The sequence below is a fragment of the Triticum aestivum genome, chromosome 5D, assembly GCF_018294505.1.
Source record: "Triticum aestivum cultivar Chinese Spring chromosome 5D, IWGSC CS RefSeq v2.1, whole genome shotgun sequence".
NCBI lineage: Eukaryota > Viridiplantae > Streptophyta > Magnoliopsida > Poales > Poaceae > Triticum > Triticum aestivum.
This window is the reverse complement of record NC_057808.1, coordinates 556811332-556827167: the sequence shown is the minus strand read 5'-3', so window position 1 is coordinate 556827167 and position 15836 is coordinate 556811332. Positions and strand designations below refer to the sequence as shown.

Sequence of the window (15836 nt, the reverse complement as noted above, 5' to 3'; positions counted from 1 at the left end):
TTTCTTTTTTATTTTTCAAGTTCATTTTTTCGAAAAAAATTCACATTTCAAAAGTTGTTTGTAAACTTAAAAAAATTGTTCGCATTTTAGACAAATGAGATTTTTCTTGTGTTTTCCACAAAAATTCATAAATTCAAAAAATGTTCGCACTTTAAACAAAATGTTCTGGGATTTAAAAAATGTTCTCTTTTTCAAAAATGTCCGGAATGTTTTTGTTCAATTTTGTCAGGGCATTTCATATAATGATCGGGATTTTAAAAAATGTACCTTTTAAAAAAATGTTCACAAATTACACAAAAATTGTTTTCGAAATTTTGTTATCGTATTAAAAAATTCAAATATTTCTGCTTGTTCATTTTTTTCTTTTTTTTCGTTTTTTCTGCTTATTTTCTCCTGTTTGTTTTCGTTTTAAGAATATTTCACAGTTTTAAATATGTAAACAAATGTTCATGTTTTTTCAAAAAATGTTCAAAAACTTAATAAATATTCTCGTTGTCAAATTTTGTTCCGAGTTTGAAAAAATGGTTTCATTTCAAAAATTGTTCACGGATTTAAAACTATTGACGTTTTCAAATTTTATCAGAGTTAGAAAAAATGTTCCATTTATCAAAAATTGTTCACATATTTAAAAAATGTTCCCTTTATCAAAACATTGTGCACATATTCATAAAATGTTCGAGTTTTTTATTTTTCTTTTCAAATTTGAGAATTATTCGCTTGCAAAAAAAATCACGTTTTTCAAAATATTGTTTGAGTTTGGAATTTGACAAAATGTTCGGATCTGACATTTCCTAAAGTTTCGCGCGCCATCTTAAACCAACAAGCATATTTATCCCATTGGCTAGCCACTCATGAAAACAACAGGAGGTCTCTTGTTCGATCCCTGCCTCGATCACTTTTTTTTTGCGATTTTCACTGTGTTGCGCTAATGGGCCGGCCCAGTTGGAGTTGCTTGTGCGTCCGCTCGGCAATTTGCCGCAGCGGGCGGCACATAGGAGTTCCCTTATGGGAGCTCCTATACGGCGTCAAAAAATCGCTCCCGTGAGGATTTGAGCTTGCGCCCTTCAAATATAGTGCATGTTGCGGTGTTGCCTAACCACTAGAGCTAGTGAATGGTTACAACACGAAATGTATAAGAACAAACTGTAGCCGCGCTATTTATTGCACATACATTTTAGAAAAAATGTAATTTTTTTAGGAAAATAATGTAAAGAAAATTTGAAAGCTCACAGATTTAAAAAAAACATGAATTAGAAAATAGTTCATGTATCTAGAACGAATTAGGAAAAGTTCATCGATTTTGGAAAAACGTTGACAAAGTTGAAAAGGTTAATTGATTTTGAAAAAAGGGTGATCACTTTGGAAAAAAGTTCATCGATTTTCAGAAAAAGTTCAAAAATTCATAAAAAATCGATTTTGGGAAAAATAATGTATTTCAAAAAAATTCATGATTTTGAAAAAAAGTTCAGCAATTTGAAAAAAATTCACAGAATCAGAAAAAGAGTTCATGGATTTTTAAAAAAGCTCCTCTAATTTCAAAATCAGTTCATCAATTTGTAGAAAAAGTTCACTTATGTGCAAACAATTCATTGAATCGGGAAGAAGGAAAAAGGAAAGAAAATGAAAAAAGTAAAAGGAAGGAAAAAAATTGAAAAATGTTGAAAGTTAGCATATCCTGCAGGGTGACGGGGTGGTTACACCAGTGCATATCGATGATTGTGGTCGCTGGCTTGAATCGCAGACAGCGCGAATATTTTTGCGGATCGAAAACATGGACAAAAACGACATGGGACGGCCTAGTGCGGGCTGCTTCAGGCGCCCGTTTGTAAAATACACAGTAACGGGCGCCTGAGGCGCCAAAGAGGATCGACGAGTTTTATACCACTAGGCATATGTGTGACCTACGTTGGACCTTGGGCCGGGCTAGGAATTCAAATAGGCCGAAATATTTGGCCCGCTGATATTTATACCAGTCCCAGACAAGATGGACGAATATTGGGTGAAGAACAGAAATTCGGATGAAATCCAGAACTCTGCTCGTCGCCGTTGTGTTGATGATGTATCTCGCTGTCCCATGGCGTGTAGTCCGGCGGCCGCGGGTGGCACAGTTTGGCATGGTGCACACCCTGTAGGGCAGCCCCTGCGTTGATGGAGGTGGCAGCTTGGTGAGGGGAATGACTTGGGGTAAGTGAAAGAAGGGAAGAAGAGAGATGGTTTGGGTTGCAGGCGTGGAGTGGCACCACGGCGCTGTCACCAGTCCCCGGTGTTGGAGGTGCTGGCTGCAGTGTGTCAGGGTCAGGTGGTGTACGAGGACGCAGTGGCGGCTGGGTGAGGTGAATGGCTCAAGGTGGTTAATTTGGATGAGGAGAGAGAGATAGAGAGCTTGGTTGGGTAGGTAGGTGACGTGGCGGGGTGACTAGTATGCTGACTAGGCATTCAATCGGCAAAACTAGTAAAACCGAGATTAAACTTGTTTGAAGGGAGACATGGCTGATATTTGGCCGGTTTTAAGGGTTTAAGATTGTAAAGTAGATGGTTCTGAAGTTCGAGAAAGTTTCTTAAACGTTAGTGACAATTCAAGGTTGTAACGTGGACTTCTCTTATTTATCCAAAACATTGCAAACATCTATTTTCAAGGACAATCAAGATTGCATTCTAATAACCAGATGATGTATCGTAAAAACCTTTAATGTTAGTATTTTACATATATTATGTAAAGCAAACAATAGCATTTTTCATAGGATGGTTAACAATTAGTGAACTACTGCCTCCAACTGTTTTTTCTTGATGCTCAGTTCAAATGTCACAAATGAGAACCGAAGCAGTATTACAGTGGCTTTATTTTGGCAAGAGATATCTTAGCTACCAAGTGTAAATGTCCGGTGTGACTTGGATGCAAGCCGATTACTGTCTGATATTATCAACTAGTATCTTGCAAAACTGCATGAAAGTAAAGATCAACATGAAAGTAACAAAGAAAAGTGCTAGTATTTAGCAAGGGAAAAACACAGTTCTGCTAAATGCTAAACTATAATATTTTGGACCCACTGTCTCAAACTAAACTGAGAGTTTGCAAACACAATATCCGGTGACAGAAATGGAAAAAAGTACCACCTCTCCTTTATTCTATTCATATTTCATTTTAACACAATATAAGAGTTTTCCGAGAACATCACTCACCTAAGTAAGAACATGTTCAAAATTCTTGTAGAGATCTGATTGTGAAATAAGAGAATTCATGGTGGCTAGTAGAATGGATTGGCACAGACGTCTTCATCGGGTGGACGCGGGACTGCTGTCCATTGGTGGCCCTGTCGTATAATTATACGCTGTCTCAAACATAGTGTTGTTCTGGCTCACACCAATGGACTGGTTAATGGTAGCATTGTAACCCATGTGTGGGTTCATGCCACTACCGCCGTTGCCTTCCTCGAGATCGAGGCACTCCTGTAGCTGCATCACCACCTCAGTCATGGAGGGCCTCTGCGCGGGAGCTTGCTCAGTGCACATGAGTGCAATGTTTGTAGTCTTCCAAACGGCATTGATGTCATGATCACCTTGCATACGCGCATCCACTATGCCTTCAATGTCGCCCTGTGCAAGTAGTTGTCGTGCCCAGTTGATGATGTTGATGGGCCTGGGGTTGCGTAGGATGGCTGGCTTTCCTGTGACTAGCTCTAGTAGCACGACACCAAAGCTATACACGTCGCTCTTGGTCGATGGATGCATTGTTCTCTGATACCTACAGACATGTACCTTTAATTAGAAACAATGCATGCATAGAGGTTAGTTTGGAGAAAAGCGGAAGAGATCAGTCGTACTCTGGATCTACATATCCGTGTGTGCCGACAAACGTGTTGGTGGATACGTGGGTGTTATCGTCGCAGGTGAAAGCCTTGGACAAACCAAAATCGGCAATCTTGGCCTCTAGCCTTGCGTTTAACAAGATGTTGGCGGTTTTGACATCCCTGTGAATTATAGGTGGGCTGCACCCCTTATGTAGGTACTCCAGACCTGCGCATAATCAGTCCAGCCAATGTTAAAGATTCTTTAAGCACAAAATGTTTGAGAGTAGGTGACTGCATTTTCAGTGGTGTACCTTGTGCCGATTCAAGTGCGACTCGGAGTCTTTGCCTCCATGGTAAACCTCGCCCTTTGTTGTCTTCCCCTACAAATATATACACAGACATTGTAATTTTTACACCAGTTGACACTTCAAATGGTAATATATAAATAACAACTGAAGTAACACTCCATCGTCTTGCACTTTGACATGCATGTATCTTATTGCAAATAGTGATCAAATTCTAACTATATACTGTCAAATTAACAACTTGCATACTTGCAATGTGCTCTTGTAGGGTTCCTTGAGGCATGTACTCATAGACAAGTGCCATGTGCACCCCATCCTTGCAGTAACCAATCATGGACACAAGATTCTTGTGATGAATCCGTGTTAAAACTTGAGCCTGGACAAGTGATCAGGACTTAGTGAAATTTCTTGGTACAAACTTCTATGTAGTAAAACTAGAAGTTCTGGTGAAATTTCTTGGAACAAATTTCTTTGTAGCAGATCAAAAAGTTCTACCTCTGCGAGGAATTGTTTGACACCTTGATTTGAAGAATGAGACCTCAACTTTACTGCCACCTGAGTGCCATCTTCCAGGGAGCCGTGGAAGACATGCCCGAACCCTCCTTGGCCAAGCACTCGCTCGAAGTTGTTCGTTATTGTCTCCAGTTCCATGTACGTGAACCGACGGTTCTCAAGTCGAAGCGAACTATTCCCATCGCCATCACTTGTCAGCTTTACAGAATAATTGATTGATCCTGTGATAGGCACCGAATGGCACAAGCCCACGACAAATATAAATGTTGGGTTTTCATGGATAGGGGAAGTGGACCCGAGAATGTTTATGCTCGTTTATAAGACTCACCTTGCTTTCTTTTTCTTTGGAAGCAAAAGCATAGTACTGCCACTAATACTAACACCACAATCACAACTACAGAAACAGCTATGTAGATGGCTAGTTTGGTGCGCCCTTCAGCAAGCTGACATGAGTTGCCATTAGTACAGAGATCGGGATTGTTGACATATCTACAAGAAAAAGAAATCAAGTTGCTTAATCGAATTTATTGAGTACCAGTAGGATGTAATCGGAAAAATGAGGGAACTGACCTCAAATCCAAGGACCCATCCTGAATTTTTTTGATAAGTCCATAAGGAATGGATCCATTCAGATTGTTGTTTGAGAGATCTCTACAGAAAGTAAAATACTATTGACATGAGTGAAAGAAACCGTAAGGGAACATATTCAAATTAACTTAATCAGAGTTGTTGCAAAACTTACAAAAATATTAATGATTGTATTCGTGAAAGGGTGTCTGGAATTGATCCTGTTAAATTATTGTTTGAGAGATCCCTGCAACATACTTGTTGTCACCACTTTTGCCGAAAAGAAATAAACAATACATACTACATGGAAAGGTAAAATTGGTAGATCTACAGAACAGAACGTACAAGTATTGGACGTCCTTTAGATTTGCGAAATTTGGCGATATACCACCATGCAGACCATTGAAGGACATGTTTCTACAAATTAAGAGCAAAGTGGCTCGGTTTCAGACTTTTAGTCTTATGAGACAACCTAAATCAGTATAGATATGAATTACTTACACGTTTCTAATTTTTGGAGGTTTGGAAACGTCGTAGCTGCAGGTCAACCCATCCCAGCACAGAGCCTTGGGAATGCACGGGTCACCCATCCAGTTCTTGTGCACCTGGTATATCTCCTTGATTGCGGTGATGGCAGATACTGTTAATAGAAAACCAAAGACAATTGTCAGTGACATGCATGAACGAAATTACGACAATGACCAGCGAGCTAGCTCATGTATGCATATGATCGCACCGTCCTGTGTGTCGGTGCCCTGGATGGTAGTTGGGATCACGGCGAATAGCTCAATGGCGTTTATGATGGGCGGCAGCGTCGACATAGCGGTGGCGTTGAGGGAGACCTTGTACTGGTCGACTTGAAAGGGCTCGGATGAGTAGATGTAATCGTTCACAAGGTATGGCGGAGTGTAATTTGAGTGCCTCAGCACGTCATTCCGGTAGATGTTGTACTCCCGTAGTGCATTTGTTGGAAGATGTTCCAGTTCACAGAAGTACAACATATGGATGTACCCCAGGTCACTAGGGAAACTCTGGAGGTCCAAGGTAAACTCTATGTTCTTGGAGACGAGCTGCGGCGTGACGGCCGTCTGCATCACTGCCTCGGGCGGCTGGAAGAGCTCGTCATCAATTTTCACCTTTTCCCCAGTTTTTATCTCAGCCCAGTCTGTCATGTCGACAAAAGGGAACCATATCCGGTCATATGGATCATAAGGGTACCTGTTTCAATTCAACAATCAGTACGGCGTTTTGTGATGGATGATGGAAATAATTAAGATTTGAGTGTGGCCAGATCTCAATGGACTGAGCAAGTCCTTAAGATCTTTCTCTCACCTGATAATTGTTTCATCAGTGGGTCCGAAGTTAAACCTGTGAAGCAGAACGAGGGCCTGTGTCTCGTTGGCCAGTGGGTAGAGCTTGATCGTCAGCGGCCTTACATCCAGCCCAGAGATGAACGGCACCCCGCGGTCGGTGTTCTTGAGGCAAACCTGCACGGAATCTTCCGGCACGACCATGATGGCCTCCGCATACACCGCTGCGTCGGATGATGAGATGTTCACCGTCGTCCAGAAGTTAACGCCGATGTAGAGGTCGAAGATGGGTAGCCTGTTGAAGCCATCGTAGTTGCCGTACAAGAACTGGCCCCGGATGAGGTACTTGAGCCCGGACACGAGTGAGCCCAGAGTGTAGCAGTTGCGCTCGCCGCTGGGGAAGCTGCGCACGCTGTGCAAGCTCGTGGGAATCGACGGGTTGATGTACTGAGCGGAGATGTTGTGGTTTATGCCGGCATTAGTGTCGATGAAGCCAGCGTCCGTCGTGTAGTACAACGAGGTGGTGTTATCCCTGTAGCCTGTCTCCCCTGGAAGACCGCAGTCTATGCTTATGAAATCTGCAGTTTTCAGCTATATAGATTAGAGATTTATTGAATCGTAGGTGCACCAATTTTGCTGGGAAACTAAACATTCATATGTCTTCCATACCATTGTTGTCGGGCTGGGCACGAGCTTGCGGTGCCCTGCAGACGAGGCAGAGCAGCAGCAACCATGGCACGACTGCCGTTGTTCTCGGCGTTGGTTGCTCCATTGATAAGCAACCGGCAACTGTGATCACCACTAGGAGCTATAGATATACACTCACTGGCTGCAGCAAAGTCTCTGCCGGACCTTCTTTATATTGTTGTAAGTAAGGCCTAGGTAGCAGGCCAGGGTCGACGCAAGAGTTGTGGATGGAACGACCGGAAAGTGATGTCTGTGGTCGGGGCAACAAAACGACTAACTACCCTGACCACCAAGGACTTTGAACTCGTCCTATGCGTGTGAAACTGAAGGTACGTAGGCAGGTTCAACAGAGTATGCCTCACGCCACAGAATCTCTGTCACCGCATGTACTCCTCTCCCTCTGTCATTTCCAGCCTGTCCTGCCACCTCTTTTGACTTTCCAGGAATTACAAAAAGAAACATTTGCATTTCCCATTGGTTGTGATTTACTATAGTATACTTACTGTGATCATCTCACGGGTCAAGGCTACTAGTATCTGACATGTTTATGTACAATTATAAAAATCAAACGGATGTGACTCATCTAACTAAAAGCAGGACCATGTGGATGTAATTTTTACTTCTGGTGTTCGTTGTACTACCTTGGCAGTTGATGGATAGATCGCAAGTTTTCTCGCAAAAAAAAGGCTAAGATTTCAAATTTTAGACATATAATTTCTTAATGTATGACCACCACTAAGCTCGGCTCCAGATATCCACTCGCTGCTGATAACAAGTACTATCAGCCACCCCTTATTTTGTGGTGGGTAACGCCTAGCAAGCCAGCAAAGGGTCAACGGAAGAGTTGCCGGCAGCATTGTCTGGAAGAGATCGATGTGATGTGACTTTTGTGAGATGAGCGACCAAGCTCCACCTAACGGCAGATGTAATTTAGAGTCGTTGATGTTCGAGATGTGAGATGACGAGGAAGACTGCCTCTACTTGGAACCAGTAAACCTAGGAATCCATGGTTGCGCTTGTCGTCATGTCAATAGTTATTGCATACTAGTCGTCGCCCGTGCACATGGTTTGAACAGTATACACTTAATAATCAATAAATAGTTTGGCCTATTTAGAGTTTTAGGTTAGTACTTAATAATCGGGGGAAACCCTTTTTCGGTAATAGTTATTGCATACGAGTCGTCGCCCATGCACATGGTTTGAACAGTATAGACTAAATGATCAATAAATAGTTTGGCCTATTTAGAGTTTTAGGCTAGTACTTAACTTGTCTACACAATTTTTAAGATTTATTCGGGTGAAATGATTTAGTTACCTTTAGAATATAGGTCTTACATGCTATGATAATCCTTAGTACAGTTTGCATGTTTTGTTTCTTCGATAACTAGTAAACACGTGCAAGTGCAACACACGTCTCAACTATTGCACATAAATTCATGTGATATATATTTTGACTATGGATTAAAAAAATTCAAAAAATAGAAGACACCACTATGGAGAAACCAGAGAACAACAATATGACTCTTATTAAAGCACACCACCAACTCAAATTGCCTATTCAAGTTTCGAAGTGAAAGCACAAGTATGTGTGGTTACAAGGAAACATATTAGAAAAAAATGTTAAATATCAGCAAAAGTACTATTCAGAAGTCCCAAATCCCGTTTCTCTGGCCCCCGTCAACGCTTACGCCCAACTCTAACGAAGTCGTTCAGCTATTGTCATTGACTATTTATCCTCCTCACGTCTTCTCCAATACCAAGGGCAGCTATCCCCAAAAACAAAAATCCCGTCAAAAATGAACATTTGGGTGGAGTAAAATGAAAGTTAGGTATTAGACAACGGTAGCAGGTCAACACAGAGTGCAATGCATGTTTACATAGTTAAGAGATTATATATGTAGGGGCATGAAATTTCATTGAAGGAAAAAAGAATTGAACCCAATTTAAATAATATATGTAAATACTTCCAAAAAAGGCTGCCAAACAAACACTAAGAATTGTTCTATTCTTCAGGCTGCAAGTATTCTGAAATACAATTGAATCAGAACTCTATAAAGTTTAGTAATGTTGAAGACAAAATGTTGATATGAGATGCGCCAAATTAGTTATTCAGAAATTGTGTTCCTACAATAGCAGGATACATGATGAATAGCACGGTAGCATCCTTATTCAAGTTACATTATTCAGAAATCTCTCACCACCAATTACTCGCTTCAGATTGTTGTCAAGCCCATGGATGCCACTGATGCTTGAGACAAACAAATATAGCAGCCATGTCTGCAAAGATGACATGATGAACTAAAATGCGGATAAAGCAAAATAGATTATGATATGTTGAGTGAGCCCAAAAGAAATAATTACAAAGCCAAGGGCACTACTACTAAGGAAAAACCTAGCAGTACCGCGGGTCAAATGCCTAGTAGTAGTGGGGGGGGGGGGGGGGGGCGCTGCTAGTAACGTGCTACAACTAACTTGTAGCAGTAGCGCGTTTTGACCAACACTACTGCTATACCTACTTAGCAGTATCATTGTCCACAAAAGCGGTACTGCTAAGTAGCTTAGCAGTAGTGTTTGTCCATCCAGCGCTACTGATGAATAGCTGTAGCATTTCTGTGCGACGCTACTGCTATATTTTCACATTTTTTTCAGCTACATATTTGGTGTTTTGTATAGGTTTTGTACAGAATTCTAATCATATCATAAACATGCAATATTCTCATGATATCATACACATAATAGTCTCATCATATCATCTAACACAAATCATGTCGTCTCATCATATTCACGATATAGCGATACAAGTTAAGTGACATGTAGTAGCTTTGGCGCCGGTTCCAATCCCTTTCTCGCGCTAGCATCAACCTCAAGTAAATATCTTCCGCTTTGGCTCTGCTATCAAACCCTCTATGGCTACCGCCAAAAACCGGTGCACCTGGGCCCTACGTACATGGCATAGCACTTCTTCGTCATCGATGATCTATGTGCCTGCATCGTCACATGAGTCGATAATATATAGTTCTGCAGGAATGTTGATTCATTCCCGTTGCGGCAAATCCCGGGCACTCGATATGTCCTAGTTTGTAGCACAAGTCATGCCGAAATTCACGAAAAATTTCGGCATGACCTTTGCTACAAACTGGACAAATCGAGCGCCTGAAATTTGCCAGAACGAAAATGAATCAACATTCCGACAAAACGTAGGCCACTCGGAATCATTCCATGTAAACAACAAAAATCCACTTGGGCACAATCGAACCACTTCAATGTTGCATATAACAGGACTACTTAAAAACCTGTACATGAGGAACTAATAAGAAATATGTCCTAATAAAAAGTATGAACCCTAGTACTTAATTTCTGTCCTAAATTTCAAATTATGAACCCTAGAACTCAATTCAGAATATGTCCTAAATTTCTGTCATAATAAAAAATCAGTAAAAATTAAGAATCTACTAGAGTTGCGGCACTAATAGAAATTTATTTTTTATATTGTATTTTTTTTCTAAACTAAACCCCACTACCCTAATTAACATCTAAATCTAAAACTAAGTTTGAAAGAAAATTCAGTTAAGTACTAATAGAACAAAATTCAGTTAACTTTAGTGCTCTATAATGATGAAATGAAAAAAATCCAGTTAACTACTAATTTCATTCATTTTGGTCATTCATATAACATCACCTAATTAACCTACAGTACCACTACTACTAGCAGCACTACTAATCTAATTAACCCAGTAAAACCCTACTGCCCTAACTAAGAAGCATCTAATTAACATCTACTAGTACCACTACTGCCCTAACCTAATTAACATCTACTAGTACCACTATATACTACTAGCAGCAGTGCTGCAACATTTTCTTCATTTTATTCTTTTAAAAAACATCTATGAAAACAAAAACCATAATTAAACCCTACTGCCCTAGTTAAATCCTACCGCTCTAACTAAATTTTTGCTCTAAACCCTACTGCCCTAACTAAATTTTTTCTCTAACCTAATTAACCTAATGAACCTAATTAACCTAGCTAGTTAACCTAGATAATTAACCTAATTAAACTAGTTAACCTAGCTAGTTCTCTGTCAAATTCCAAGTCCATGAGAGAGAGAGAGGAGGGATGGGGGCTTACAGAGGATACTCGGGGAGGCAGCGAGGGAGGTAGGGGCGTCGCGGGTGGCTCCGGTGGCGTTGATGAGGCCGCGCGGCTCCAGTGTCGTCGGAGGCGGCTCCAGTGGCATTGAGGGCGCACTGCTCTGGTGGCTCCGGGTGCGTCGACGTCGGCAGGAGACGGCGGCGAAGTGGGGCGACGACGCGCAGTGCAACTGGCGAGGGATTTGAGGGAGAAGTGGTGGCCGGGGAGAGAGAAACCGCGCAGGGGTTAAGTCAAACGTAACGGTAGCGCTAGTAGGAAAAAAGCGCTATAGCTAAGTTAGCTATAGCGCTTGTTACCAAAACGCGCTACTGTTATAGGAAGTAGCTATTTTTTTTTCTTTTTTCCTTTTCCTTTTCTATAGCGGGGGTCTACAAAATACGCTGCTGCTATGTTATCTATAGGGCTTGTTCTAAACAGACGCTACTGCTATGACTTTCTCCTTTATTTTTCTTTTTCTTTACATTTTCTTTTTTTCCTTTCTCCTTTTTATATTTCTTTCATTTTCATTTATTTTTCTATTTGTTTTTCATTTTATTTTATTTTCATTAGCAGTAGCGCTTTCCCCAGAAAACGCGGCTGCTACAATGTTTTGCTCAAGATCGCTACTACTATTCCTAGCCTGCCGATAACAGTGTGGGAATTGTAGTAGTAGCGTGTTCTCCAGAAGAGGCGCTACTGCTACCTCCATATCTGCAGCGCGGTTTATGTACCGCGCTACGGGTAAGTAGTAGTAGCACTTTCTTTTAACAAGTGATACTGGTAAGATTCTGTGTATAAGGCTTTCCCTAGTAGTGATGGTGGTATCACAAAGTATGACCCAAGATGAGGCAATAGAGAAATTAACGTTTCGGCAATATAAACCACGAAACGATGCAGAGGTTGGAAGAGAAACTTAGCTTATCTAAAAGAAATTTAAGCGTATGAATTTACCAAAATGAAATTTGGATCTATGACCATTGACGAAATCTATATACATTAGAAATTTCACATATTCATGTCGGCACAAGCTACGGTAGCAATAATTTGTAGGCACAGCCGCATGCTAATAAAAAACAAAAAAGAGTACGCCAGAACAACGGTAAGGTGAATAATTTTTAGAAGAAATGGTTCGGTGCAAAGGTCATATTAGTCCATCGAGTAACTGTATTAACAACCTCCAGATTCTATCAGTCATGGACTAACAACAATAATAACACCCACTGGGGAGAGGCTAGATAAGCAGGAAGAGGCAAACCTGAAAGAATGTCGCGGAGCCATGGGGATGGCCTTGGAAGAACTGGTTGTCGGGAGCATCCATCCCATCACAAACTTCCTATTAATTATAAAGCTTTCACATGTGTACGTAGGGTCGTAGGCCATATTCACTTGCAGTGGTAAAAAAACAGGGGAAACCAGTAAGCACATTCTAATCAGCAATACTCACATTATAGTCCTCTGTTTAAAGCCCTCGACTTTGACAGGAAACAACTAATTCCAATTGGATTTTGGAATAGAAAGAATGAAACTAGTACCAGCTTATCGCCAACCGTGCTTTCTACCAACTCCGCCAACCCCAGACGGGAATATTGATTGCGATTTAGCCGCACCTGAGCCCGCAACTGCTGCCTCTACTCCGCCTACTTCTTGTGCCGACTTCGCCAGCCTCGCGGGGTACCGATTTCCTCCTGAGTAAGCACATTTTGAATAGGAAAAATGTTATAAATGGATATAAAAGAAACTGCAAAATAGGTGACCAATAAGAAAGATGTTACATGCCATCGGCACATCGCATGCTCTATATTGTGTTATTTCACTACCAATGTTGGCTGCAGAACAAGAAAAAAACATAGAAATTGAAAAAGATATATGTTCAAAGGAGATGAGTAATACAGTCTATAACTCTATATCATGTCCAATTTTGTCATATACGCATGAAGCATATAGTCTAAACCCCAACTTCAGTTGCCCAAAAATAATCTAAACTTGAGTTTTATCATGACAAGAATTATAGTATCTCTTATATCAGATCAAAGATAAATACATTCTAGGATACTCACTGGTAAACTGTTGTAGATGCATTAATCAAAAAACACAAATTTCTTTGCAGGGTTATAATACAGTGATAGAATAAAGTTCTTTTGAGCAAATCTGCATGAATACACACCACACCTCCTCTAACTTCCAAGTGATTTCCAGGCTTGCCCCCAACTCAGTTCACAGCATATGTAAATCTTTGGGGAAAATACCATACATAAAAACGAAAAATAGTACCATACATAAATCTTTGTACTACTTTGGCAGTTGATGAATAGGCCAGAAGTTTTCTCGCAAAAAAGGGGAAGATTTTAAATTTTAGACATATAATTTCTTAATGTACGACGACCACTAAGCTCGGCTCCAGATATCCACTCGCTGCTGATAACAAGTACTATCAGCCACCCCTTATTTTGTGGTGGGTAACGCCTAGCAAGCCAGCAAAGGGTCAACGGAAGAGTTGCCGGCAGCGTTGTCTGGAAGAGATCGATGTGATGTGACTCTTGTGAGATGAGCGACCAAGCTCCGCCTAACGGCAGATGAAATTTAGAGTCGTTGATGTTCGAGATGTGAGATAACGAGGAAGACTGCCTCTACTTGGAACCAGTAAACCTAGGAATCCATGGTTGCACTTGTTGTCATGTCAATAGTTATTGCATACTAGTTGTCGCCCGTGCACATGGTTTGAACAATATACACTTAATAATCAATAAATAGTTTGGCCTATTTAGAGTTTTAGGCTAGTACTTTACTTGTCTACATCACTTTTCAGATTTATTCCGGTGAAATGATTTAGCTACCTTTGGAATATAGGTCTTACATGCTATGATAATCCTTAGTACAGTTTGCATGATGATGCAATATCTTTTGTTGTAGAATAGTTAATGATTTACAGTAATCGTTCATCTTTTGTTTCTTCAATAATATAATATTCAAGAATAGAGTGAATAGATGTTTACTCAAACATCAATGACAGATGCTACTCCACATGCATCATTTTACTATAACTACATGAAAAGAGAAAAAAAGGGAAACGGCCACACGGTATACATCTCTTCCAGGCAATGCTGCCAGCGACTCTTCCATTGACCCTTGCTGGCTTGCTAGGCGTTACCCAAAATAAGGGGTAGCTACCATGTTGTTCGGCCATCTCAAACGGCGTTCATGAAAGGAAGGAATATACTCGATGGCTTAATAATTTTGCATGAGACTGGAGTAGTATTCAAATTCGACTTTCAAAAAAGCCTATGACAAGGTCAAATGGTCTTTTCTTCAACAAGCCCTATTAGTGAAAGGTTTCTCCGATAAATGGCTTCAGTGGATCCAAAATTTTATAACTGGAGGTAGTGTGGCCATCAAAGTAAAAGATGATGTAGGCCATTACTTTCAGACAAAAAAAGGAGTACGACAGGGTGACCCCATGTCCAAAATGATATTTAACATTGTTGCTAACATGTTGGCTATTTTGATTGAGCGCGCCAAGCAGGACGGCCAGATAGCAGGAGTAGTGTCACATCTTGTTGATGGTGGCCTATCTGTTCTGCAATATGCCGATGACACAATTCATTTTATGGAACATGACCTAGACAAGGCTAGAAACCTGAAACTCTTGCTTTCGGCATTTGACAAAATGTTGGGTCTAAAAGTTAACTTTCATAAAAGCAAACTTTTCTGCTTTCGAGAAGCCGTTGAGGCTGCTGCCGATTATGCTGGCCTCTTTGGTTGTGCACATGGCCCCTTCCTGATTAAATATTTGGAAATACCGATCCACTATCGGCATCTCATCATTGCGGAGTGGAAGCACGTAGAGGAGCATCTAGAGAAACGATTGAGCAGTTGGAAAGGAAAGATGCTGTCAGTTGAAGGCCGACTGGTTTTGATTAAATCCATCCTCACAATTATGGTACTCTATATGCTTTCCTTCTTCCAAGTCCCAAAAGGGATCCTACAAAGACTGAAATATTTTATATCTAGATTTTTTTTGGCAAGGAGATGGAGAAAAGAAAAAAAATATAGGTTGGCCAAATGGAGTGTGGTTTGTAGGCCAAAAGACCAAGGCGGCCTTGGAATTCATGACCTGCAGGTCAAAAATGAGGCTCTGCTTAGTAAATGGTTGTTCAAACTTCTTACTAATTAAGGATGGTGTTTGGCAAACCGTGCTGTGCAACAAGTGTCTAGGCTAAAAGGCGCTATCCCGGCCATATTGAAGACCTAGTGACTCACTTTTTGGCTGGTCTAGTGGTGGCAAAGAAACATCTCTTTCGCTTTGGATATTTCACAATAAAAGACAGGTCGAAGATTCGTTTCTGGGAAGACAACTGGCTAGGCAATGCCAGTCTCAGAGAACAATATCCAACCTTATATAACATTGCTCGCGATAAGAACAATACTATTACGGATGTGCTCAGTTCATCCCCACCGAATATTTCATTCAGGCGGGATTTGATTGGCCCCCGACTTCTGTCATGGCATAATCTTTTGTCCCGGCTGGATTCGATTAACC

General features: G+C 40.9%; 1 protein-coding gene across 1 annotated transcript; it reads right to left on the bottom strand.

Moving 5' to 3' along the window:
* Positions 1-3089: 3089 nt before the first annotated feature.
* Positions 3090-7323, bottom strand: LOC123126207 (putative leucine-rich repeat receptor-like protein kinase At2g19210). The gene is made up of 13 exons (XM_044546586.1): positions 7153-7323; positions 6506-7061; positions 5910-6391; positions 5675-5813; positions 5519-5590; positions 5349-5420; positions 5177-5257; positions 4935-5095; positions 4589-4827; positions 4343-4469; positions 4100-4168; positions 3822-4014; positions 3090-3742 (listed from the first exon to the last, which is right to left on the bottom strand). The coding sequence occupies exons 1-13, from the start codon at positions 7253-7255 to the stop codon at positions 3274-3276; spliced, it is 2763 nt and encodes a 920-aa protein (XP_044402521.1). The 5' UTR covers positions 7256-7323; the 3' UTR covers positions 3090-3273.
* Positions 7324-15836: the final 8513 nt, after the last annotated feature.